Here is a 25,486-nt window from a genome sequence, read left to right as displayed (position 1 = left end):
GTATATGTATGACCTATGGAAATCTACTGAATTTATTTTAGTATTGTTATATTGGGTTTTGGTATTTCCTTTTCTATTCATCCACTTTGCTAAACCTGTGCCATTTTTAAACATTTTATGTGCTTCTATATTACATTATCCAATTAATGGTTGTTGTTAAAGTGTATTTTGGAGTTATTATTTAAAAAAAATAAATACACATGTTCAGTGTTTTATAAAAAAATGCTGCTATAGATATAAAGGTATTGCTATATTGTAGAGTGAAAAATCAAGTTGGAAATTATATGTAGAGTGCGATTCCATTTTTGTTTATGTGTATGTATTATCTACATATATAGATATGAAAGATAAACAAAAATGTTATGGTGGATAAAGGAATAATTTGGGTTTCTTTTTATGAGCATATTTGCTAACTTGTTAATGAGCATTGGTTATATCCATTATATCAATAAAGAGGATTTTTAAACTCTCTGTATGATACATGGGCACCTGTACGATGCTGTTACTGTAACCTTTACCTTGGATCTCAGGATATAAGCCTCTTGCTTCATTTCAGGACTCCTGACAAAGACTTTGAAGTTTCAGCTGGGAGAATGCCAGAGGAGGAGGCGGAGGACTGCAAGCTCCTCCCATTGCCCACAGGTTCCTCTGACTCTTAAAACGCTTCTGATTACCTCCCAGCACACAATCTACACAGAAAACTACTGTCAGCGCACTCAAAGACAAAAACAGAGGTAAGGATGATAGCTGGGGAAAGAGACTCAAAAACAAAAGTTCGGTACTCTGAAGAACTTAACTGAAGAGGAAGCGGGGAGCGGGCCCAGCGTAGCCGCGCGGGAGCTACGTCTCCTGTTTGAGCTGGAAGCCGGTTCTCGCTCACATTCTCCGTAACAGGGCGAGGAGGGGGAGCGTTTATCAGAGGGCTCCGGTTCCCGCGCTCCCGCCCGTGCTGCGTAATCTCACCCAGCACCTTTCCTTCCCTCTTGATTATGGCTTGACGAACCCTTAAGGACTCGTCGGCCAACGTTGTGGCACATTCTGGAGAAGAAGGAGAACCCTCTACTCTAGGGCAGTAATGACAGTACTTGGAAGATGACGGGTCTAGTCATCCTTGCACAAGGAAAGCCTTCTGCTCGCTTTGGGGACTCTGAATGTTGGGACTCCTCGGCACTGAAGTACTGAAGTCTAGCTTATTCTCAGTCTCTTGAAAACTGTGTTCACTGTTTGACAGTACAGGCACAGGTGAGAAAGACTGCAGGTTCATTTCCAGACCCTCCAAATAACGTGTCACACAAATTCTTTTCCTTCCCAATGTCAGGTTTATATTATACTGCACTTTATTTAAAGTGTGCAGTACCATTATGTCTTGGACTTCCCTGATACCTCAGTTGTGGTTAAGAATCTGCCTGCAATGCGGGAGAACTGGGTTCGATCCCTAGGTTGGGAAAATCCCCTGGAGAAGGAAATGGCAACCCACTCCAGGGTTCTTGCCTGGAGAATCCCAGGGACGGGGGAGCCTGGTGGGCTGCCATCTATGGGGTCGCACAGAGTCGGACAGGACTGAAGCGACTTAGCAGCAGCAGCAGCATGTCTTTATTAAGGGGGAAGAGGTAGTCTCTCATGCAAAAAGAAAAAAGACACACTGAATAAAATTGTTTCAAAATAAAATTTCAAAAAAAGGAACTTAACTGAAGACTGGCTCATATCCCTGGTACTATGTTTTTGAATCGGTTGGCTTTGTTAAATAGGTTGCTTTTAAACGTTAAACCAAGACGTGACACAACTTGGCTTCTTTCAAGGGGAAGAGGAGACTGGGATTTGATTGGTGAGGCATTTTATTCAAATAGTGCTGCTTATTAAATGACCACTGCTACAGCATTTAAAGCCAGTTACTGTCTACACAATAAGGACGGTCTTACCTGTTGCCTCAGTGAAGCAGCATTAATTGATCAACTCCTTGACAGGATACGATGGCAAAGAAGGTGGCAGTGATTGGAGCTGGGGTCAGCGGCCTGGCCTCTCTCAAGTGCTGTGTGGATGAGGGACTCGAACCCACTTGCTTTGAGAGGACTGAAGATATTGGAGGACTGTGGAGATTCAAAGTAAGTGAGATCTTGTTTCTTGAACAGGTTGTTCTGCTATTGTAGGGTGATTCATACTACTGAGACACCTTGGCTTTTCCTTAGCAGTTTTGATCAGATTTACTTCAAGCAGGAACTAAAGAAATAGGCTGGTGCCCAGGTAGCCAACACGACATGTGAAAGAATCTTTTCCTCTGGATGCAACGATTGTCTTGCAGCCCACATTTTTGTTATTCTCAAAGCAATATAATGATATTAGAGAACATTTTACAAAATAGAAGTGAGAGGCATTCTGTTCAAGACACGACTTATAGTCTAACCATTGAGCACTTGCTTTTTCAGAGAGGGAGCTCTTATTACTGCTGACTTTTTCTGACAATAAAATAAACAACGTTTGCTTGGCTTTCTGATAACATTCTAGTGTAACTATGGGCACTCTTGAAGTATCTATTGTTATTGTTCAGTCGCTCAGTCATGTCCAAGTCTGCAACCCCACAGACTGCAGCACACCAGGCTTCCCTATCCTTGAAGTATACTATACTTTTTATATGTATAAAAGTGTATGTTTTTATACTTTTATATGTATAAGAGTATATACATATAAAAGTATGCTTATAAAAGTATATAGTTTTATACTATACTATACTTTTTAACGATATTTTACTCATTAAATTTATTCCATTAGCCAAACTCAAATACTGGTAATACTAGTTGTCCCTCCTGTATATGAGACAGCAAAAGAGACACTGATGTATAGAACAGTCTTTTGGACCCTGTGGGAGAGGGAGAGGGTGGGATGATTTGGGAGAATGGCATTGAAATATGTATAATAAATAAATAAACTACTCAGGTGAAAAAAAAATTAAAGAAAGATACAAAGATAGATAGCTATAAAGATTTATAACTATTTCTTCCCATAATCTTTTAAGTAAATAATTAGCTGGCCATCTCCTAGGTGTGAGACCTTGAGCAAGTTATTTACATTCCTGTGTCTTAGTTTTCTCAGCTATATAGTGAGGAACAACAGAAAAGTATGATTATCTCACAGTACTGTTTTAAAAATAAAGGAAGATAATTTATGCAAAGAACTTCAAATATGGCAAACATTAGCTATGATACCTATATTCATATTTTATAGACAAGCAAACAGAAGCTGATGGAGGTTAAATGACTGGTCACTCAGCTGTAGGAACCAACATTCAAACCTTAGTCTCCATGACACCTAAGCAGAAGCCCCTGCTGCTGCTACTGCTAAGCCGCTTCAGTCGTATCCAACTCTGTGCAGCCCCATAGACGGCAACCTACCAGGCTCCCCTGTCCCTAGGATTTTCCAGGCAAGAACACTGGAGTGGGTTGCCATTTCCTTCTCCAATGCATGAAAGTGAAAAGTGAAAGTGAAGCCGCTCAGTCGTGTCTGACCCTCAGCAACCCCATGGACTGCAGCCTACCAGGCTCCTCCATCCATGGGATTTTCCAGGCAAGAGTATTGGAGCGGCGTGCCATTGCCTTCTCCGAAGCAGGAGCCCCTACTTATAACCATAATTTGGATTCCTGCTCAGAAAGGTTAAACAAACTTTTATCTCAGAACTCAAGAGCAGTGATTTTCAGATTATGTATCAAATACATTCAAATGAGATATTAAAACTGGTGGGAACACTCCAGACACAAGTGAAAGATTTTGAGTGCGTGAAAGCAGACTCTCACACCAGCAGAGACCATCCAAAGGGCTCTCACTACAAGCTGACTCATCAAGGAGATGGCAAGAACATCTAACATATGTGCTTTCCCAGTTCAAAATGAGTCTTGTGCCAAGAGGAATTTTTTGGCATTGGGTTTCTCAACTGTATATAATTATAAGACATGCCTAGAAGGTTTCTTAAAGATATGGATTTTTGGACACCAGCCCAGACTTACTGAATCAAAATCTTTTGAGGCAGGGAATCTATATATATATATATTTTTTACATGAGTCCCAAATGAATCCTATGATGAGACAAATTCAGCAAACATTGCTCAAATACCAAACAAAAAAAATCTGTGTTTTCAACTATTCAAGCACACTCAGAGCTAATGATGAAGATATTGATCCTTATACAAAACAGTAACTTTGCTGAGAAGAAACTGGAAAACAGCTTGAATAACATTCATTTCTTACTAACAACTAATCATTAGAATCATTATAGCTTTACCTGAGAGGGTGATGTGATTAAATGGAAATTTCTGTCTTACCCAAGGATGTGTTATTTTGCCTACTCTGGGTTCACATATAGATTCCATTTCAGATATTTTCCCCAGGTAGATTTTTTTTTCACCTAAGAAAGAAACATGAAATTTCAATAAGTCCATGTTTAATGATAAATTTGTCATTGTTTTGTTTTATTACCCAATTTGGGATTTACTATCAAAGAGCCAAATGTCTCTTATTTAATTATCATTAACTTGGACACAGAAGAGTAAGAGTTTTTTTGAGAGGTCTATCAAAAATATGACTTGATGGGTGGTAGGAGAAGGCAGTGTAGGAACATCCTGAACTTACTTCCTCCCATGTGCACAACAAATCCACAGCTACATATGGAGCAACTCTCTCTGGGAAGGACCTGAAAATGAGCTGAAAAGCCTGCCACAACAAAGAATAAAGGGGCTGCATTGAGACAGGTAGGAGAAGCAAAGGCATTATCTTTCCCCAAACCCCATCCTTGGCAGAGCAACACACATGTGGGAGGGATCTCATGAACAGAGCACTTTTTCCTGAAAAGTGAAGGGTTTGTGCCCCACATCAGGCTCCCCAACCCTTGGGACCTGCTCTGGAGAGACCAGCCTCCAAAATGTCTGACTTTGAAAAGCAACAGGGCTTTCATCTAAGAGAATATTAGGCTTGTAGGGAATGGGGATTCTGCTCTTAAAGAGCTCGTGCACAGACTCATTTGCCCTGGAATCCAGTACAAAGGCAGCAGTGTGTGAAGTGCCTAGACCATATGTGAAGGAGTTTCATTTACTAGTCTTAGAGCATCTGCCAGAGGTGCAGGAACTTGTTGGGACTGTCGCTGGAGATGGAGGCACTAGCCAGAACCATTTTTGCATTCTCCCCTCCATTACTAGCACCGCTTGCTGCTCACTGCACCCTGCCCATACACTGATCCTTTGGTCCTACTAAAGCCTGCTAATCAAGTACCCTGACCCCCAAGCCACTCCCAGGGCTCCACCAAAGCTGGTGGGTAGGTGCAGACCACACAGTGGATGCCCCTGGCATGCTTGGCTCTGAAGACCAGCACAGGGTGGATTATGTTCTGGGTTCCACAGTCTGACAAAAAAAATAAGACAGAGAGTTCTTGGCACCTCAACAACTGGGGCCTATTAAAAACTTTGACTGCTTAGATACTCAGAAGGCTTGAGAGACAGCCAAGGGGTAGGGCAAGGTAAAATGATAAGTTTCTTCTCTTACACAATGCCACTCCTTCAATACTGGGTGAGATAGCTGTTTTACCTGGTACATAGAAACCAACTCAGAGACAGAGAAATGTTCCAAATGAAATAACAATAAAACCCCAGGGGAAAAAAAAAAAAACCATAATGAAGCCTATATGGGAAAAGAATCTAAAAAAAAAAATAAAAGTAGATATATGTATAACTGAATCACTTTGCTGTACACCTGAAACTAACACAACATTGTAAGTCAACTATATGCCAATAAAAATGTTTTAAACTTAATGAAACAAGATATATAATTTATCTGTAAAGCCCTAAAAGTCATGGTCATAAAACACTGAAAAGAATGAATAAACACAGCAAGAAGTTCAGCAAAAAGACAGAAAATGTATCAAACATTTCAGTACAGCAAAAAGATAGAAAAGTACCAAACAGAAGCCTTAGAGCTGAAGAATATAATAGCTAAACTGAAGAATACACTGAAGAGGTTCAACAGCAGACTAGATGAAGCAAAGAAAGAATCGATGATCTGGAAGACAGGGTAGTGGAATTCACCAAAACAGAGCAGCAAAAAGAATTTAAAAAGTGAAGACAGCTTAAGGGACCTAGGGGGCAGCATCAAATGGAGTAACATTTGGATTGTAGATGTCTCAGGAGAAGAGAAAGAGAAGGGCACACAAAACTTATTTGAAGAAGTAATGGCTGAAAACACCCCTAACCTCAGGAAGGAAACAGATGTCTGTCAGAATGGCTATCAGTTAAACACACACACACACACACACACACACATAACAAATGTTGGCAAAGATATAGAGAAAAGGGAACTTCCACACACTGGTAGTGGAAACGTAAATTGGTGCATGCAGCCACAGTGGAAAACAGTACAGTTTCTCAAAAAACTAAACTAGAACTTAACCATATGACCCAGCAATACCATTTCTGATTATTTATCTGAAAAAAAAAAAAAAAACACTAATTCAAAAAGATACATGCACCCCAATGTTCATAGCAGCATTGTGTACAATTGGCAGGATATGGAAGCAACATAAGTATGCACCAACAGATGAATGGATAAAGAAGATGTGATGTGTGTGTGTATACTATGTATACTATGTATATATATATAATATATACATACATAATGAAATACTATTTAGCCATAAAAAATAATAAAATTTTGCCATTTGCAACAATATGAATGGACTTGGAGAGTATTGTGCTAAGTGAAATGTCAGACAGAGAAAAACAAATACTATATGATTTCACTTATATGTAGAATCTAAAAAATAAAGCAAACTGTTGAATATAACAAAACAGAAACAGACTCACTGCTATAGAGAACAAACCAGTGGTTACCAGTAGGGAGAGGGAGGATGGGAAGGGGAAAAGGAGTAGGAGATTAGGAGGTACAAACTGTTAGGTATAAAATAAACTATTCTATTTAGTTGCTAAGTTGTGTCCAGCTCTTCTGTGACCCCATGGACTCCAACCTGTGAGACTCCTCTAACCATGGGATTTTCTAGGAAAGAATACTGGACTGGGTTGCCATTTCCTTCTCCATAAATAAGCTGTAGTGAATATTTTGAAACTATAAATGGAGTATAATCTTTAAAAATTCTGAACCACTCTGTTATATACCTAAAACTTACATAATATTTTACATCAAATATACCTCAATTTTAAAAATATTTTTAACAAAAGTGGTTGAAAAACTATAACTACAATGATTATCTAAAGGATACACAGAAAAGACATAAAATGTGACATTAAAACATAAAATGTGGGGGGTAATATGAACATGGCTGAGTATGACTGAGTCCCTTTGCCGTCCACCTGAAACTATCACAACATTATTAACTGGCTATACTCCAATACAAAATAAAAAGTTTAATAAAAAATAAAATAGAGACTGAAAAAGCAATTGAAAATATCAATAAAAGAGTTGACTCTTTGAAAAATAAACAAAATTGATAAAACTTTAAACTAAGTAAAAAAGAGGATTCAAATGAGTAAAATTAGAAAAAAATAAGAGTTAAAACTAATACCAAAGAAGTACAAATGATCATAAAATACTACTATGAATAATTATATGTCAACAAATTGAACAACCTAGAAAATATGGACAAATTCCTAGAAACATACAATCTTCTAAGACTAAATCATGAAGAAACAGAAAATCTAAACAGGCTGTTACTAGTAAGGAGATTGAATCAGATTAATTGAATCAGTTAAAACAAACAAACAAAAAAACTTAACAAAAGTCCAGGACCAGATGATTTCACTGGTGAAATCTACCAAGCGTTCAAAAAATATTTATTACATATCCTTCCCTATTTAATACCTAACTTCTCCAAAAATCTGAACAGGAGGGAACACTTCCAATCTTATTTTATGAGATCAGAATTACTTTGACACCAAAACAAGACAAGAATACCACAAAAAAGAAAATTATAGACCTATATTCCTAATGAACATGGATGCAAAAATCCTCAGCAAAATATTAACAAACTGAATTCAATAATATATTAAAAAGATTATATACCATGGTTAAGCAGGATTTATTCTAGGAATGCAAAGATAGTTCAACATACTCAAATCAGTCAGTGTGATATACCACCTTAACAAAATGAAGGACAAAAATCATGATCTTTTCAATAGATACAAAAAACTTTTGACAAAATTTCACATCCATTTACAGAAAAAAAAAATTCTCAATGAGTATAGATGAAATATACCCCAACATAATAAAGGTGGTATGACTAGCCTATAGCTAACTGCATATTCAATGATGAAAAACTGAAATCTTTTAAGATCAAAACAAAGATGCCCACTCTTCCTAATTTCATTCAACATAGTATTGACTGGAAGTCCTAGCCAGAGTAGCTAGTTAGAAAAAAGAAATAAAAGGCATCCAAACTGGAAAGAAGAAGTAAATTGTAACTGTTGTGGATAATATGATTCTTATATATAGACTATATATATATATATATATATATATATACTGCTGCTGCTGCTAAGTCGCTTCAGTCGTTTCTGTCTGTGCGACCCCATAGACAGAAGCCCAACAGGCTCCCCCGTCCCTGGGATTCTCCAGGCAAGAATACTGGAGTGCGTTGCCATTTCCTTCTCCAATACATGAAAGTGAAAAGTGAAAGTGAAGTCGCCCAGTCGTGTCCGACTCTTAGCGACCCCATGGACTGCAGCCTACGAGGCTCCTCCATCCCTGGGATTTTCCAGGCAAGAGTACTGGAGTGGGGTGCCATTGCCTTCTCCAATATATATGTATATGTAAATAAATGAATGTGTGTATATGTGTGTGTATATATATAGATATACATATATATATACACACCCTCTAAAGACGCCACCAAAAAAAATTAGAACAAATTCAGTTGCAGGTATAAAATTAATGTACAGAAGTCTATAGTTTTTTATACACTAAGAATGAACTATCAGAAAAATAAATTATGAAAATAACCCTATTAATAATTGTGTCAAAAAGAATAAATTAAGTACACTTAACTATGAAAGTGAAATATCTGTACATTGAAAATTATAAGATATTAATGAAAGAAGTTGAAGAAGACACAAATAAATGGAAAGATATTCCATGCCGACCAATTGGAAGAATTAATATTGTGAAAATGTCCATATTACCCAAAGCAATCTAAGGATTCGATGCAATCTCTATCAAAATTCCAACGGCATTTTCACAGAAATATAACAAGCAATCCTAAAATTTTTAGAACCATAAAAGATCATTTTATATAACAAAGATCCTAAAATTTGCATAGAATCCAGACAAGATCAGCCAAAGGTGGAGAAGCTCTATACAGTCAGCAAAAACAAGACCTGGAGCTGACTGTGGCTCAGATCATGAACTCCTTATTACCAAATTCAGAGTTAAATTGAAAAAAGTAGGGAAAACCACTAGACCATTCAGGTATGCTGCTGCTACTGCCAAGTCGCTTCAGTCATGACTGATTCTGTGGGACCCCATAGATGGCAGCCCACCAGGCTCCCCATCCCTGGGATTCTCCAGGCAAGAACAGTGGAGTGGGTTGCCATTTCCTTCTCCATTCAGGTATGACCTAAATCAAATCCCTTATGATTATACAGTGGAAGTGACCAATAGATTCAAGGGATTAGATCTGATAGACAGATAGCCTGAAGAATTATGGACGGAAGTTCGTGACATTGTACAGGAGGCAGTGAAAAAGAAATGCAAAGTGGCAAAATGGTTGCCCAAGGAGGCCTTACAAATAGCAGAGAAAAGAAGAGAAGCAAAAGGCAAAGGAGAAAAGGAAAGATATACCCATTTGAATGCAGAGTTCCAAAGAATGGAGAGATAAGAAAGCCTTCCTCAGTGATCAGGGCAAAGAAATAGAGGAAAATAATAGAATGGGAAAGACTAAAGATCTCTTCAAGACAATTAGAGATACCAAGGGAACATTTCATGCAAAGATGGGCACAATAAAGGACAGAAATGGTATGGACCTAATAGAAGCAGAAGATATTAAGAAGAGGTGGCAAGAATACACAGAAGAACTGTACAAAAAAGATCTTCACAACCAAGATAATCACAATGGTGTGATCACTAAGCATCACTACAAATAAAGCTAGTGGAGGTGATGGAATTCCAGTTGAGCTATTTCAAAACCTAAAAGATGATGCTGTGAAAGTGCTGCAGTCAATATGCCAGCAAATATGGAAAGCTCAGCAGTGGCCACAGGACAGGAAAAGAGCAGTTTTCATTCCAATCCCAAAGAAAGGCAATGCCAAAGAACGCTCAAACTACCGCACAATTGCACTCATCTCAAACGCTAGCAAGAAAGTGAAAGTGAAGTCACTCAGTCGTGTCCGACCCTCAGCGACCCCATGGACTGTAGCCTAGGAGACTCCTCCATCCATGGGATTTTCCAGGCAAGAGTACTAGAGTGGGTTGCCATTTCCTTCTGCAGTGGATCTTCCTGACCCGGGTCTCCCGCCTTGTAGGCAGACATTTTACCATCTAAGCCACCAGGGAAGTTTCAGGGAAAAAAAAAGGCAAGGAGCGGCACACGGCCCCACCGAGGGGCCGGCGCACCCACCCCCAACAGAGAGGAGGGGTGGGTGGGGAGGGGGTTCTGCCCACGTGCTCTGGCGGTGGCCACTGCGCACTCGGGAGGGGTAGCGGCTGTCCCTCTCGGATCGCTAGAGAAGGCTTTCTCACCGAGGGCGTGCCGTCCCTCACCCAGATCGTCTCTCCTTCGGGCCCATGGAGGCGTTCCAGGAGCTGCCAGTCCTCAGCTGGGCGGGAGGGGTCTGCGGCACAGGTAAGCGGACGACCACACAGGAGCGTGTGCGCGGTCAGGGCCGGAGCAGAGCCTGCGTCCCGCCCCCTGCAAGGCCTCATCCGTCAGCCTCCACGACGAGGGGAACAGGCACACCTCTCCTACCGTCTCTACCCACCCCCCTAAAGAGAGCCACTCATGGGTCACACACACCATTGCGGCAGGGACCCAAGGGGGACACCGGATTAAGGGAAACAACACCACTGCTCGGCCTCAGGCACCAGAGGGACGACCTGGAGCGCTCCAGGGGCACCATCGAGGGTCAAATGAGGCACGCTCACACACCCACGTGGCGTGCGCAGCGCGGCAGTGGCACAGCCCTCCCCACCGCGGGGAGGGCCCGCTCGCGGGGCACCCGCGGAGAAGGCGAAGCGAGAGCATCTGCTGTGTCAGAAGACCAACGGCCCACTGACGGCCCACTGACGCCCCAAGGCGGGGGACAGGAGACCTAAGGACAAAGGCCTTAGGCCAAAGGGCGCCCAACCCCTGCCTTCCTCACCCTCCCCAACGGGCAGGGGGAAAGACAGGCGAGGGGCCGCGGACAGACCAAGAAGAGCGGACACGTTCACCGGGTTCATTACCCTAGCAAAGTAGTGCTCAAAATTCTCCAAGCCAGGCTTCAACATTATGTGAAGCATGAACTTCCAAATGTTCAAGCTGGATTTAGAAAAGCCAGAGGAGCCAGAGATCAAATTGCCAACAACTGTTGGATCATTGAAAAAAGCAAGAGAGTTCCGGGAAAACATCTACTTCTGCTTTATTGATTATGCCAAAGCCTTTGACTGTGTGGATCACAACAAACTGTGGAAAATTCTTCAAGAGACAAGAATACAGACCACCTTACCCACCTCCTAAGAAACCTATACGCAGGTCAGGAAGCAACAGTTAGAACTGGACATGGAACAACAGACTGGTCCCAAATCAGGAAAGGAGTACATCAAGGCTGTATATTGTCATCCTGCTTATTTAACCTATATGCAGAGTACTTCATGAGAAACGCTGGGCTAGATGAAGCACAAACTGGAATCAAGATTGCTGGGAGAAATATCAATAACCTCAGATATGCAGATGATACCACCCTTATGGCAGAAAGCGAAGAAGAACTAAAGAGCCTCTTGATGAAAGTGAAAGAGGAGAGTGAAAAAGGTGGCTTAAAACTCAACGTTCAGAAAACTAATCATGGCATCTGGTCCCATCATGTCATGGCAAATAGAGAAACAATGGAAACAGTGACAGACTTTACTTTTTCGGGCTCCAAAATCACTGCAGATGGTGACTGCAGCCATGAAATTAAAAGACACTTTCTCCTTGGAAGAAAAGTTATGACCAAGCTAGACAGCATATTAAAAAGCAGAAACATTACTTTGTCAACAAAGATCTGTCTAGTCAAAGCTTTGGTTTTTCCAGTAGTCATGTATGAATGTGAGAGTTGGACTCTAAAGAAAGTTGAGCACCGAAGAATTGATGCTTTTGAGCTGTGGTGTTGGAGAAGACTCTTGAGAGTCCCTTGGACTGCAAGGAGATCCAACCAGTCCATCCTAAAGGAAATCGGTCCTGAATATCCATTGGAAGGACGGATGCTAAAGCTGATACTCCAATACTTTGGCCACGTGATGCAAAGAACTGACTCATTTGAAAAGACCCTGATACTGGGAAAGATTGAAGGCAGGAGGAGAAGGGGACAACAGAAGATGAGATGGTTGGATGGCATCACCAACTCGATGGACATGAGTTTGTTATAAGCTCCAGAAGTTGGTGATGGACAAGGAAGCCTGGTGTGCTGCAGTCCATGGGGTTGCAAAGAGTCAGACATGACTGAGCAAACTGAACTGAACTGATAAAAAGATCCTGAATAGTGAAAGCCGTCTTGAGAAAGGATAGCAAAGCTGGAGGCATCATGCTTTCTGATTTCAAACTATTACAAAGTGTTAGTAGTCAAGAAACAGAATGGTACTGTCATAAAAAAAAATAGCACATAAGTCAATGGAAATGAACAGAGAGTCCAGAAATAAAGCCACATATATAGGGTCAATTAATTTACAACAAAGGAGTCAAGAACACACAATGGGGCAAGAATAGTCTTTCCAATAAATGGTGTGGGGAAAACTGAACAGCCACTGTGAAAAACTGAAAATGGATCTCTATCTTACACAACACACAAAACTGTTTCAAAATGGATCAAAGACTTGAACACAAGATCAGAAACCATAAAACTCCTAGAAGAAAATGGAAGCAGTAAGCTTCTTGACATCAGTCTTGGTAATGATTTTTTTGTATCTGACTTGAAAACAATTGCAACAAAAGCAAAAATGAACAAATGGGACTCCATCAAACTAAAAAGCACAATAAACTTCATAACTTTTTATCACGACAAATGAGAAATAGGACTTACTGTGGTGATCATTTCACAATGCATACAAATGGCAACCATTATGTCCTACATCTGAAATTAATACAATATTGTATGCCAATTATGCTTCAGTTAATATATATATATATGATTTGATTAATTCCAGGAAGATTCTTTCTGCCCCAAAATATTTCTCCTGCTATCACATTCCTGATGTCTAAAATTTCAGAATTAGAGATATCATCCTGTGGGATAGAAAAGTTAGGTTAAAATTTGAATTAATTCAGTTCAGTTCAGTCACTCAGTTGTATCCAACTCTTTGCAACCCCATGGACTGCAGTATACCAAGCTTCCCTGTCCATCATCAACTCCCAGAGTTTACTCAAACTCATGTCCATTGAGTCAGTGGTGCCATCCAACCATCTCATCTTCTGTTGTCCCCTTCTCCTCCACCTTCGATCTTTCCCAGCATTAGGGTCTTTTCAAATGAGTCAGTTCTTCGCATCAGGTGGCCAAAGTATTGGAGTTTCAGCTTCAGCATCAGTCCTTCCAATGAATATTCAGGACCGATTTCCTTTAGGATGGACTGGCTGGATCTCTTTGCTGTCCAAGGGACTCTCAAGAGTCTTCTCCAACACCACAGTTCAAAAGCATCAATTCTTCAACACTCAGCTTTATAGTCCAAGCCTTATTAGATATAAAATGGTTAAGTATATAGCTCCCTGGCACTTGCAACAATATCACATTTCAAACCTCCCTTAAAACTATATCCAAGAGATAAATATAAACAATTTCTCTACCCAAAGAAGACAAAGTCTTCACTGAAGAGTGAAACATACAATAATCAAAATTTCACAGGCCTCCAATGGGACCACGTGAGGGTCTGGATTTCCAGGAGACAGTAGTGCCAAGGAAGGAGCTGCTGAAAATGCTGCTGGGAGCCTCCACACCCACTTCCAGCAATACTTGCCTCTCTACAACTCTACCAATCAGAATCAATGTTAAAATATGTTACTCTCTAACTTCTATATTTACACACAATTCTTCTAAGATCACTTAATACATTTAGTGGTGACAAGTTAAAATTTTAAAATTCCTGCCCCATGCCCAACTCAGATGGTGCTGAATTCTTCCGAAAGATTCTCTAGCACTTCCTAGTGGCCATTTTGGAACATGAGAAAGGTGGGTAATTAACATATACTTTAGCACTTTTCTCCAGCAACAGGAAACATTTGCTGTGCACCATCTCATTTTTCTTCACAATACTCCTAGGGCATAGGTGTTATGATTATCCTCACTTAACATATGAAGAGTTTAGGATAAATAACCTGCCCAAAGGGATACAGGGTGTGGGAAAATAATAAAAATGAAAGTCTGAATGAATCAGATAAAAATCACTCCCCTCAAAAAATTTACAGTCAATTCATTTTACACTTTCCCACTATAGCTTGTGCTTCACTAGGTTTGAATGCTGCACCTCTACTAAAGGTTTAATGTGCACTAGCTTTTTCAGTATGTGCAAAGCTAATGCTATCATTTATATAATTACTTGCATATGAATTATCTCATTCTATACTCACAATAGTTTTTAGTAATTCCAACTTAAAAGTGAGAAAGTCAAAGTAAGTGATTTGCCTATAGTTACTAATAAGTGGTAGATGACAATGAGATGACATAATAAGATGTCTTAGAACCAGCCACGATATTGCAGTTAAACTTATACATGTTTACCCTCATGCTTCATCTCACAGAATTCTAAAGATGAATATTAAACTTGGAATCAATTAAAACCCCTGTGTTTTTCATCTGAATTATTGATGACTTGGGTCACTATTATCCTATCTTTGTAAAAACTAATTTTTTAATCTTAATTATAGGATTTCACATTTGTGCATGTTAGACATTATCTAGTTGGTTTTATTCTTAATCAAAGAGTGTTTATATGAAGTTTCAATCTTCTGTTAAGTTTTCTATGTTGAATAATATTAGAATATTTACTCACACCATATAAAAAATTAAACTCAAAATGGATTAAAGACCTAAATATAAGACCTGAAACCATAAAATTCCTAAAAAAGAACATAGGCAGAACACTTTTTGATATAAATTATAACATATTTTTTTTATTTGTCTAAGGCAAAGAAAACAAAAGCAAAAATAAACAAATGAGACCTAATAAAACTTAAAAGCTTTTGCACAGCAAAGGAAATCATCAACAAAATGAAAAGACAACCTACTGAATGGGAGAAAATGCTTGCAAATGATATGGCTGATAAGGGGTTAATATTCAAAATATATAAACAGCTTATACAACTCAGTATCAAAAAAAGAAGCAACCCAATTTAAAAATGGGCATAAGACTTGAATAAATATTTCTCTAAAGAAGATACACAGATGGCCTACAGGCATATGAAAAGATGTTTAACATTGCTAATCAGAGAAATGCAAATTAAAACCATAATGAGATATTACCTCACACCAGGGTGCTATTATCAAAAAGACCACAAATAAAAGATGTTGGCAAGGACGTAGAACAAAGCTAACCCTTGTATACTGTTGGCGGGAATGTATGTTAATACAGTCACTGTGGAAAACAGTATGGAATTTCCTCAAAAAATTAAAAACAGAATTACTATACAATGCAGCAATTTCACTGCTGTGTATATATCCAAAAACACAAATTCAAAAAGATACATGCACCCCAATGTTTGTAACTGCCAAAATATGGAAGCAAACGAAATGTCCATCAACAGATGAATGGATAAAGATGTGGCAGTATACATAATGGAATACTACTCAGCCATAGAAAATAATGAAATTCTGACACATGTAACAACCTATGGATGGACCTAGATAGTATTACGCTTAGTGAAACAAGTCAGAGAAGGACAGATACTCTGTTATTGGTTATGTGTGCCTGAAAAATAAGACAAATGAATGTATATAATAAAACAGAAACAGACTCACAGAGAGAACAAGCTAATGGTTACCAGCGGGGAGAGGGAAGAGAGGAGGGGCAAGTTAGGAGTGTAGGACTAAGAGATACAAGCTACTGTGTATAAAACAAATAAGCTAAGCAACAAGGATATATTGTACAGCACAGGGAAATATACCCATTATTTTGTAACCAGTTCTAATGGAGTACAATGTATGAAAATATTGAATCACTATCTGTACACCTGAAAGTAATATAATATTGTAAATCACCTGTACCTCACTTTATTAAGTGTTAGTTTGAAGTTTCAATCCTCTGTCAAGTTTCTATGCCTCCACACTTGGGTATATACAAATTTGATCATCTGTATTTGTCTCCATCAAATTTACTAATTTAAATGTTGATAATAGATGAGACTGTGAAGTAGACACCCGGGAAATCACCAAAAGGAATTTCCCATATGGTGCCGTTTTCGCACTGACCAAAACACGTACTTTCTTTATTCTATGCCTCACAGCCTCTCTTCTGTTTCAGTTGGCATGTTTTTTTAACAGCACATTATATTCAGTTTAACATTAGACAGAACTAGCTTAGAACAAAGAGTCATTTCCTTCCCTGTAAAGATAACCGCCTTACCCTTGTTTTACTTTGGGAAGTTCTCTGTGATAAATATATCACAGCATTATTCAATATATGTTTTTGTACATTGTTGTCCATTTAATAGAACCAAATTTAACATGTTAGATATTTGTAACTCTCCAGGAAAACAAATATAAAATACTATGGTTCTTAAGCCTCTTTACCAGCTGTTTAAGATATATTTTGATTGGTGGTTTAGTCACTAAGTTGTATCCGACTCCTGCGACGTCATGGACTGTAGCCTGCCAGGCTCCTCTGTCTGTGGGATTCTCCAGGCAAGAATATTGGAGTGGGTTGCCATTTCCTTCTCCAAGGGAACTTCCCAACCCAGGAATCAAACCCAGGTCTCCTGCACTGAAGGCAGATTCTTTACCAACTGAGCTACAGAGGAAAGCCCTAATTTTAGTTAGTTTTCCATAATTTTTTTTTTTTTCAATACGGGGCCTGAGCTCCTTTTAGGAAAAGGGGAGGTGCGCTTCCTGCCCCCGCCGAAGTCGGCTTCGCTTTCTCTGGTCCCACCCGGTCCCCCGGGAGCTCCATAATTTTTTTTAAAGAAGTAATGTTTACATGTATAGAATAGAATAAAGTTTGTAACATAATATTAGCAAAATCATAACATTTGCATGCATAAAATAAAACAAAGTTTATAGCGTACTATCAGCAAAACCATTTACTTATTCCCATTACACTACTATTTTAATGTATCATTTAGTAGTATCTTAGTATCATTATGGGGCTTCCCTGGTGGCTCAGACGGTAAAACATCTGCCTGCAATGCGGGAGACCTGGGTTCGATTCCTGGGTCAGGAAGATCCCCTGGAGAAGGAAATGGCAATCCACTCCAGCACTCTTGCCTGGAAAATCCCATGGACGGAGGAACCTGATAGGCTACAGTCCATGAGGTCGCAAAGAGTCGGACACGACTGAGCAACTTGACTTTCACTTTAGTATCATTAAGCCCTATTTACAATGAGGGGGAAATGCTCTGGTTAACACGACTTCTTTCACTCATTCAACAAACATATTACCTGGTTGCATAATATGCACCAGGAATATATTAGGTACTAAAAAGACACAATTGTACAGTCCCTACCATCAAAGGGCTCGTTTTTCGGGAGCAGGGTGTGGCGGGAACTAAAGAAAATCCAGAGTGCAGATTTATAGAAGCTGAAACACTGAGTGTTATGGAAAGCACAGAATTTCACTCAGCAGAAGGGTATGATACTTTTATTTGTCTTGACAATAAACAGAGATCAGATATGTGAAAATCCATCTAGGCCAAGCAAATGGCATGTGCAAAGGCGTGGAGGTTTGTGAAACTTGATACACTTAGAGAATACAAAGTCATGTAACGTGGCTGGAAAGAAGGATGCAGGTTGGCTGAGAGATAACTGATGAGGCTGGAGAGAAGAGCCAGAGTCTGGATGAGGACCTTGTGTCACATGCCAACGAGTGTACCATTTACCCTGAAATCAGTGAAGACAGTGGGCAGTATCTGAGTCAACGAGTTTAATTAGGGGGCTCTTTCAGTGATCAAGGGCAGAAATTAGGGAAGTACCAGCCCAAAGGAGAGAGGACAGAAAGCAATGACACTCTAATAAAGGGTGTGTCTCAGTGTTCATTGTGCATTGAGTCAGCTGGGGAGCACTTCTAAACTACAGATGTCTGGGGAGCACTTCTAAAATACAGATGTCTGGGCCCAAACCAGACCTACTTACCATTTTTATACTTTTCAAAGCTCCCCTGAATTCTTCTACTGGAATTAGTCCATAGATTAGCATTTGAGAATGACAGTTTTGCCTCTAATTGTAGGACTAGGACCCACATGAGAAAAGAATCTAAAAAAGAGTGGATGCAAGTATAACTGATTCACTCTGCTGTACTGCAGAAACTACCACAACATTGTAAATCAACTATAAGCCAATAAAAAAAATAAAATTTTTTAAATAAAAATAAGATGCTAAAATAATTAAAATAAAATACTAAAATAATTAAAATAAAAATATTCTTATTGGTAAGAATTTAAAGTTTCAGTTACACTTATTACAAGTAACAGAGCAGATAAAATCCACCCAAAAAAGTGAAAATTTGGAATGTTAGGATATTTTCAAAGAAATAAATTTTATTTCCAAACTGCTTAGAATAACTAGCCATGAGAATAAACTATGGATTGTTAGAAGTCAATATAATTACATTTCATAACAAAAAACAATTTATAAGATTTTGTATTTATATTTGTAATAAGTGAATCTATTTTTGCTTTGTAAGCTTGCTCCTTCTAGATTAAATATTAGCTTTATAATCTTTCTTAAACTTAATTTAGTTTTTATATCCTTTTCATCTTTAAAGAATCAAAGATAAACCTTAGTCCAGCCTATAATAAAAGATCATAAATTCTAAATCAGGGTTGTCTGAACGTAATCTTCTGACTTGCAAAAAAATTTATAGTAAGAAAAATGCTTACCATATGATCAATTATCTTAAACAAGTAAATTGTCACTAATTCTATTTGTTAGGAAATTCAGGCTATTAATCTGTATTTGTGCTTAGTTCATTTTTAGGCAGTGCTTGTATTTTAAGTAAATATATGAATTAAATTTATCTGTTTTGAAAGTCATGTCTCCTGTCCTTGCCTTGGTTGAGAGCAAAGCCTCTCATCTTATTTCTCTACTTTCCATCTCCAAAGCCCAAACTGATTTTAATTCAATGTGACAATAAGCTCCATGAAGATAGAAAACTGTGTCCTGGTAACACTTTACCCCTAACTCCAAGCTCAGGACCTAAACAGGAGATATAGTTGATAGACATTTATTTATTTACTTTGGAGAAGGCAATGGCACCCCACTCCAGGACTCTTGCCTGGAAAATCCCATGGATGGAGGAGCCTGGTGGGCTGCAATCCATGGGGTCTCGAAGAGTCAGACACAACTGAGCAACTTCACTTTCACTTTTCACTTTCATGCATTGGAGAAGGAAATGGCAACCCACTCCAGTGTTCTTGCCTGGAGAATTAATAAGAATCATCTTCCCTCTACAACCCCAGGAAAACTCAATTATACCCAGATTTATCTAGATATATAGACATCTACTTCAGTATAGGAAGAAGTGCACATGGACAGAAAGCATTTTTTAATAGTTGTCTACCAATCAACCTAAGTATAAAGATTATTACTTGATGTTCATAAAAGAATTTTGATGTCATCATTTGTGTCAAATTACACAAGTAAAATCCCCAAAGGAGATCCTTGCCCTGGCCCTGAAACTACTATAGAAGCTCAGGCATCAGAACCAGTTCTCATCACTCAAAATTCCCTTAAAATGACCTGACAGAGGAGCCAACTACATGTTAAAGCCAATTTAAAGCACTTGTAAAAACTAACATGTTAGCTCTACTGTAACAGTCCATTTTATTCTGTCTCAAAACTATGACTGGTTCAGTAAGACTAACTCTAATGGCCAGTAGTAATGCAAGAGAGGCAAACATGGATGGAGCACTTATTTAAAGTCAGGCATTGTGCTAAGCATTATCTAATCTCATCAAAGCCCCATGACAACTGTCTAATGGAACAATTGATGAACTCTGTTTTACAGGAGAAAAGGAAGAATCTGACTTATGTAACTTGTGTATGCTCTGTGCATATACTGTACCATTTTATATAACGGACTTGAGTATCCTTGGATGTGGGTATCCACAGAGGGTCCTGGAACTAATCCCCTATGAACACTAAGGGATGACCGTATTATGCAATTTGAAGCTAGTGTTTGAAAACAAAACTACCATGATTTACTCATTCAAAGTTCAGATTATATCCTTGTATATGAGACAGAAAGCACTTCATATTTGAATACAAACTCCCTTTTCTTCTGTACATACATACAGATAATAATAAGACCACACCAAATCACCTAGAAAACTGACATGCCCTAACATGACTAGTTTTTACCAAGCCACTTAATACTGTAACAAAGCTATCATCTGCCCCTCAATTACGGACTAGGAAAGATAAACAATCTGCTCATGGGAAAAAAGGCATCTGACTCCTGGCTTATGGTAGGCATGAGTGAATGAATGAATGAGGAAGAGAAAGCAATGGAGGAAGGAGAAGGATCTTTACAAACTTGGACTTTTTATTGGTCTTAAATGGCATGATCTGAGAGCAAACATTGTTTTAGCCTTGGAAAATCATGTTAGTACCGATAATCTCTGAAATTTGGACACAGTGAAGCCCAACACATATAAAGAGCTTTGCTGATAAAAGAGGAAAGATCCCACAGTTTAATCTTTAACTCTTTGAAATAAAGTATACTACTACTACTACTACTACTACTACTAAGTCGCTTCAGTTGTGTCTGACTCTGTGAGACCCCTGAGACCGCAGCCCACCAGGCTCTCCCATCCCTGGGATTCTCCAGGCAAGAACACTGGAGTGGGTTGCCATTTCCTTCTCTAATGCATGAAAGTGAAAAGTGAAAGTGAAGTTGCTCAGTCGTGTCCAACTCTTAGCGACCCCATGGACTGCAGCCTACCAGGTTCCTCCATCCATGGGATTTTCCAGACAAGAGTACTGGAGTCGGTTGCCATTGCCTTCTCCAGAAATAAAGTATAGCCTCTTATAAATGAAATATCAGAAAATTCAGATGTGATAGATGATAGTGTGTTTGTATCAGTTCCTGTGGTGTCAGAGCAGCTGCCTGGATACCTTTATTCTGTGGTGAACAGTGAGGAGTCACTCACAACTTTGCTGAAGCTTATAGCTTCCTCTGTAACAATAGACAATAACAATACTTTTGAGCACCTAACACATCCCTAGTTTACAAATGACAGGACCGAAGCTCAGAGGCACTGATTGGTCCAGGCTCACTCAGCCTAAAAGAGATGAATTCAAACCTGTGTCTAACTCAAAGCCCAGGCTCCTTCTGCTAGTCCAGGTTGCCTCTTTCCGTGTCCAAAAATCTAAGGAGGCTTGACCTAAAGATCTGGCAGGAAAGTAATAATTTTCTATAAGTAATGGTAAGAAAGCAACATATACAACTGATTTATTACAATGGTAGAATTACAGTTGGATATTTACTGTCCTTTATTTACTATTCTGTAGAGGAGATTATAATGCCATTTATGTAAGATTAGGTAATTTATTATAATTAATTCATGAGTTCCTATAATCTTTCCATGTTTTTTTTACATCCCACCCTAGTGCTAAGTCATCATAGCAACTACTATATGCTGGATTATACTTAGTCTCTGCCTGTGCAGAAGCATCTGTTGAGGAGTTCTTGGGTGGCATTATTTACATTTTCTTATAAAGCCTGTTTGATAACATGCTGACTTCACAAACACTGAATCACCATACCTGGCTCTTGCACTATTTAATGTTAAATCATTACGCAGAGCACTTGTTGTAGAGGAAATTATAAACTCAGCCACAGCATGTGCTATCTCCTGAATTATCAAAGCATACTCAACAACACTCAGAATCAAACTTAAGTTTTGATTGGGGAATCTAAAAAAATGATACAAATGAACTTACTTACAAAACAGAAAGAGACTCACAAACTTAAAGAACAAACTTACGGTTGCTAGGGGCAGGTGGGGAAAGGTTAGCTAGGGAGTTTGGGATGGTCATGTACACACTGCTATATTTAAAATGAATAACCAACAAGGATCTATAGTGTAGCACATGGAACTCAATGGTATGTGGCAGCCTGGGTGGGAGGGGGGTTTGAGGGAGAATGAGTACCTTTGTATGTATGACCGAGCCCCTGCGCTGTTCACCTGAAACAATCACAACATGGTTAATCATCTATACCCAAATACAAAATAAAAAGTTCAAAAGGAAAAAATATACTTGATTAGCATTAATACTACTTATTTGGGACTTCCCTGGTGGTCTAGGGGTTAGGAATCCACCTTCCAATGCAGAGGATGTAGGTTTGATCCCACTGGGGGAACTAAGATCCCACGTGCTACAGGGCAACTAAGCCCCTGACACAACTAGAGAAAACCCACGCACTACAACAAAAACCCAGTGCAGCCAGAAACAGAAAAATACTACTTACCATTATCACTTGAGGAAGGTTGATTCACATAAAGCATAAGATAAAGGCGGGGGATTCAAATTAAGATGTGAAAACTTCCTGCTCCCCAAAGTACTCATTTTAACTGAAATTCTCCATTATAGTCTCTGACCAGTGACGCAGAGTTTATTGGCTCCTAAAGATGTGGAAGATGGGTGTAGCCTCCCCAGGGAAAATTTTGGAAGGGGGCTGATTGTCACAATCAGTTCAGTTCAGTTCAGTCACTCAGTCACGTCTGACTCTTTGCAACCCCATGGACTGCAGCACACCAGGCCTCCCTGTCCATTGCCAACTCCTGGAGTTTACTCAAATTCATGTCCATTGAGTCGGTGATGCCATCCAACCATCTCATCCTCCGTCATCCCCTTCTCCTCCTGTCTTCAATTTTGCCCAGCATCAGGGTCTTTTCCAGTGAGTTAGTTCTTCACATCAGGTGGCCAAAGTATTGGAGTTTCAGCTTCAGCATCAGTTGTCACAATGATTGACACTAAACAGGTAGAGATCTGGGAAGCTAATTACTGATGCATTCTTTAGCAATGTAAGAATGGCACATACACAGCTCCTCATCCACCAGACATTTCAGTCATACTGCAGCAATGAAAGGGGCTTCCCAGTTGGCTCAGTGGTAAAGAATCCACCTGCCAAGGAGAGGTAGGTTCAATCCCTGGGTTGGAAAGATCCCCTGAAGAAGAAAATGGCAACCCATTCCAGTATTCTCACCTGGGAAATCCCATAGACAGAGTAGCCTGGCTGGTTACAGTCCATGGGGTCACAAAAGAGTTGAACATGACTAAACAACAGCAGCAATGAAAGAGCTTCCAATCACGCAGGGGTTACATGTGGAAGGTGAGCAGGAAATCGAGGGATTTCTTTAATACCTTATTACCACTCCTTTATTTCATTAGGAAAATGTTGAAGATGGCCGAGCAAGTATCTATCAATCTGTCATCAGCAACACCAGCAAAGAAATGTCCTGTTTCAGTGACTTTCCAATGCCTGAAGATTTTCCAAACTTCCTGCACAATTCTAAACTCCTGGAATACTTCAGAATCTTTGCCAAGAAGTTTGATCTACTAAAGTATATTCAGTTCCAGGTATTGTATTTTGGGTAGGGGGGAGGGAAATAGCACGATAGAAAACTCAAGAAGTAATGTCATCACCTGTGATACTATAGGCTATATGCATAAACAGAAGAAAAACATTTGTCAAAATTAAGGCTTGAATGATATTGACAGTGAAACTGCATTTAAATTAGTATCTATAACCACTGAAGACGACTAGCCTCATTTCCTTTGAAAGGGTATATGAAAATAAAAGTTATGTTGTTTTATTTTCTTACCTTCTCCATAGAAATGGATTATCTTAGAAAATGGATTAGATAAACCCACAGCTCCCCATTCATCTCAGAACCCTATAGAAACCATTTTTGTTAATTTTTGATGTATTGTTTAGCAACATAAGAATGGCCAGATACTTCTGAAATGCAATTATAACTACCTTTCCCTTGTTTCCTCAAAAACAAATAATCAACAAGAAAAAAACAATATCCTCATTAACCATCCTGAAGTTGTATCAATAACCTACACTCTGAAAACTAGTAACTGTGTTGAGGAAATAAATTATAGCTCTGAATAAATATTGGTAGAACTTATTTTTTAACATATTTCATTTTCTCAGTAATTTTTGTTTTACTATAGATTTGTATTACATTAATTTGTAATAATTGATTTGGTGGACATAAACATATGCAAATACCATGAAAACGTTTCAGTCTATCTAATACAGAGTTCCCCCAGTTGCTTCTTCTCTTGTTTATCGTTTTATTGATGTTGTTTCTGGAGGTTGGAGAGGGGTTAAGAAAACTCACTCCCATTTATTGGTCTCTGAAGCGGTATAAGCCATAAGATGCAAGAACTCAATTCAAACTATAAAAGGACATGTCCAGACTAAGTTCAGTATCAATACGGTGACCGCCCAGGAATGGGAAACCACCAGGTTGCCTGAGAAGGACTGAACTGGCTCAGGTCAGTTACATTTCTAATAACCTCCCCAGTGACAGTGAAGATTGGCCCTTGAACCACATTTTCTATAGCCAAGAATGTGGAGTACTTTAGTGAATATATTATCAGTTCAGTTCAGTTCAGTCGCTCAGTCATGTCCAACTCTTTGCAACCCCAGGAATCGCAGCACGCCAGGCCTCCCTGTCCATCACCAACTCCCGGAGTTCACCCAAACTCATGTCCATCGAGTCAGTGATGCCATCCAGCCATCTCACCCTCTGTCGTCCCCTTCTTCTCCTGCCCCCAATCCCTCCCAGCACCAGGGTCTTTTCCAATGAGTCAACTCTTCGCATGAGGTGGCCAAACTATTGGAGTTTCAGCTTTAGCGTCTGTCCTTCCAATGAACACCCAGGGCTGATCTTTAGAATGGACTTGTTGTATCTCCTTGCAATCCAAGGGACTCTCAAGAGTCTTCTCCAACACCACAGTTCAAAAGCATCAATTCTTCAGTGCTCAGCTTTCTTCACAGTCCAACTCTCACATCCATACATGACCACTGGAAAAACCATAGCCTTGACTAGACAGACCTTTGTTGGCAAAGTAATGTCTCTGCTTTTGAATATGCTATCTAGGTTGGTCATAACTTT

At 39.3% G+C, this 25,486-nt stretch overlaps 1 protein-coding gene across 7 annotated transcripts in view; it reads left to right on the top strand.

Moving 5' to 3' along the window:
- Positions 1-682: 682 nt before the first annotated feature.
- The window catches only part of FMO2 (flavin containing dimethylaniline monoxygenase 2), a 52,347-nt gene continuing 27,543 nt past the window's right edge, over positions 683-25,486 (top strand). For 5 of the 7 annotated variants that reach the window (XM_086344741.1, XM_086344747.1, XM_086344744.1 and 2 more), the window contains exons 1-3: positions 683-734; positions 1,965-2,102; positions 23,745-23,933. In XM_086344741.1, the coding sequence (XP_086200867.1) occupies positions 1,971-2,102; positions 23,745-23,933 (321 nt within the window). In that variant the 5' untranslated portion in view covers positions 683-734; positions 1,965-1,970. Of the gene's footprint in view, positions 735-1,964; positions 2,103-4,646; positions 4,737-23,744; positions 23,934-25,486 lie in introns of all 7 variants that reach the window. The other 2 variants (XM_086344743.1, XM_086344742.1) reach the window with 1 other exon arrangement.

The sequence above is a fragment of the Bos grunniens genome, chromosome 16 (assembly GCF_055505025.1).
Source record: "Bos grunniens cultivar Pamir isolate PY7600 chromosome 16, Bosgru_T2T1.0, whole genome shotgun sequence".
In the NCBI taxonomy this organism is placed as follows: domain Eukaryota; kingdom Metazoa; phylum Chordata; class Mammalia; order Artiodactyla; family Bovidae; genus Bos; species Bos grunniens.
The sequence above is the reverse complement of the archived record's forward strand: the minus strand, read 5'-3'. Positions and strand labels throughout refer to the sequence as shown.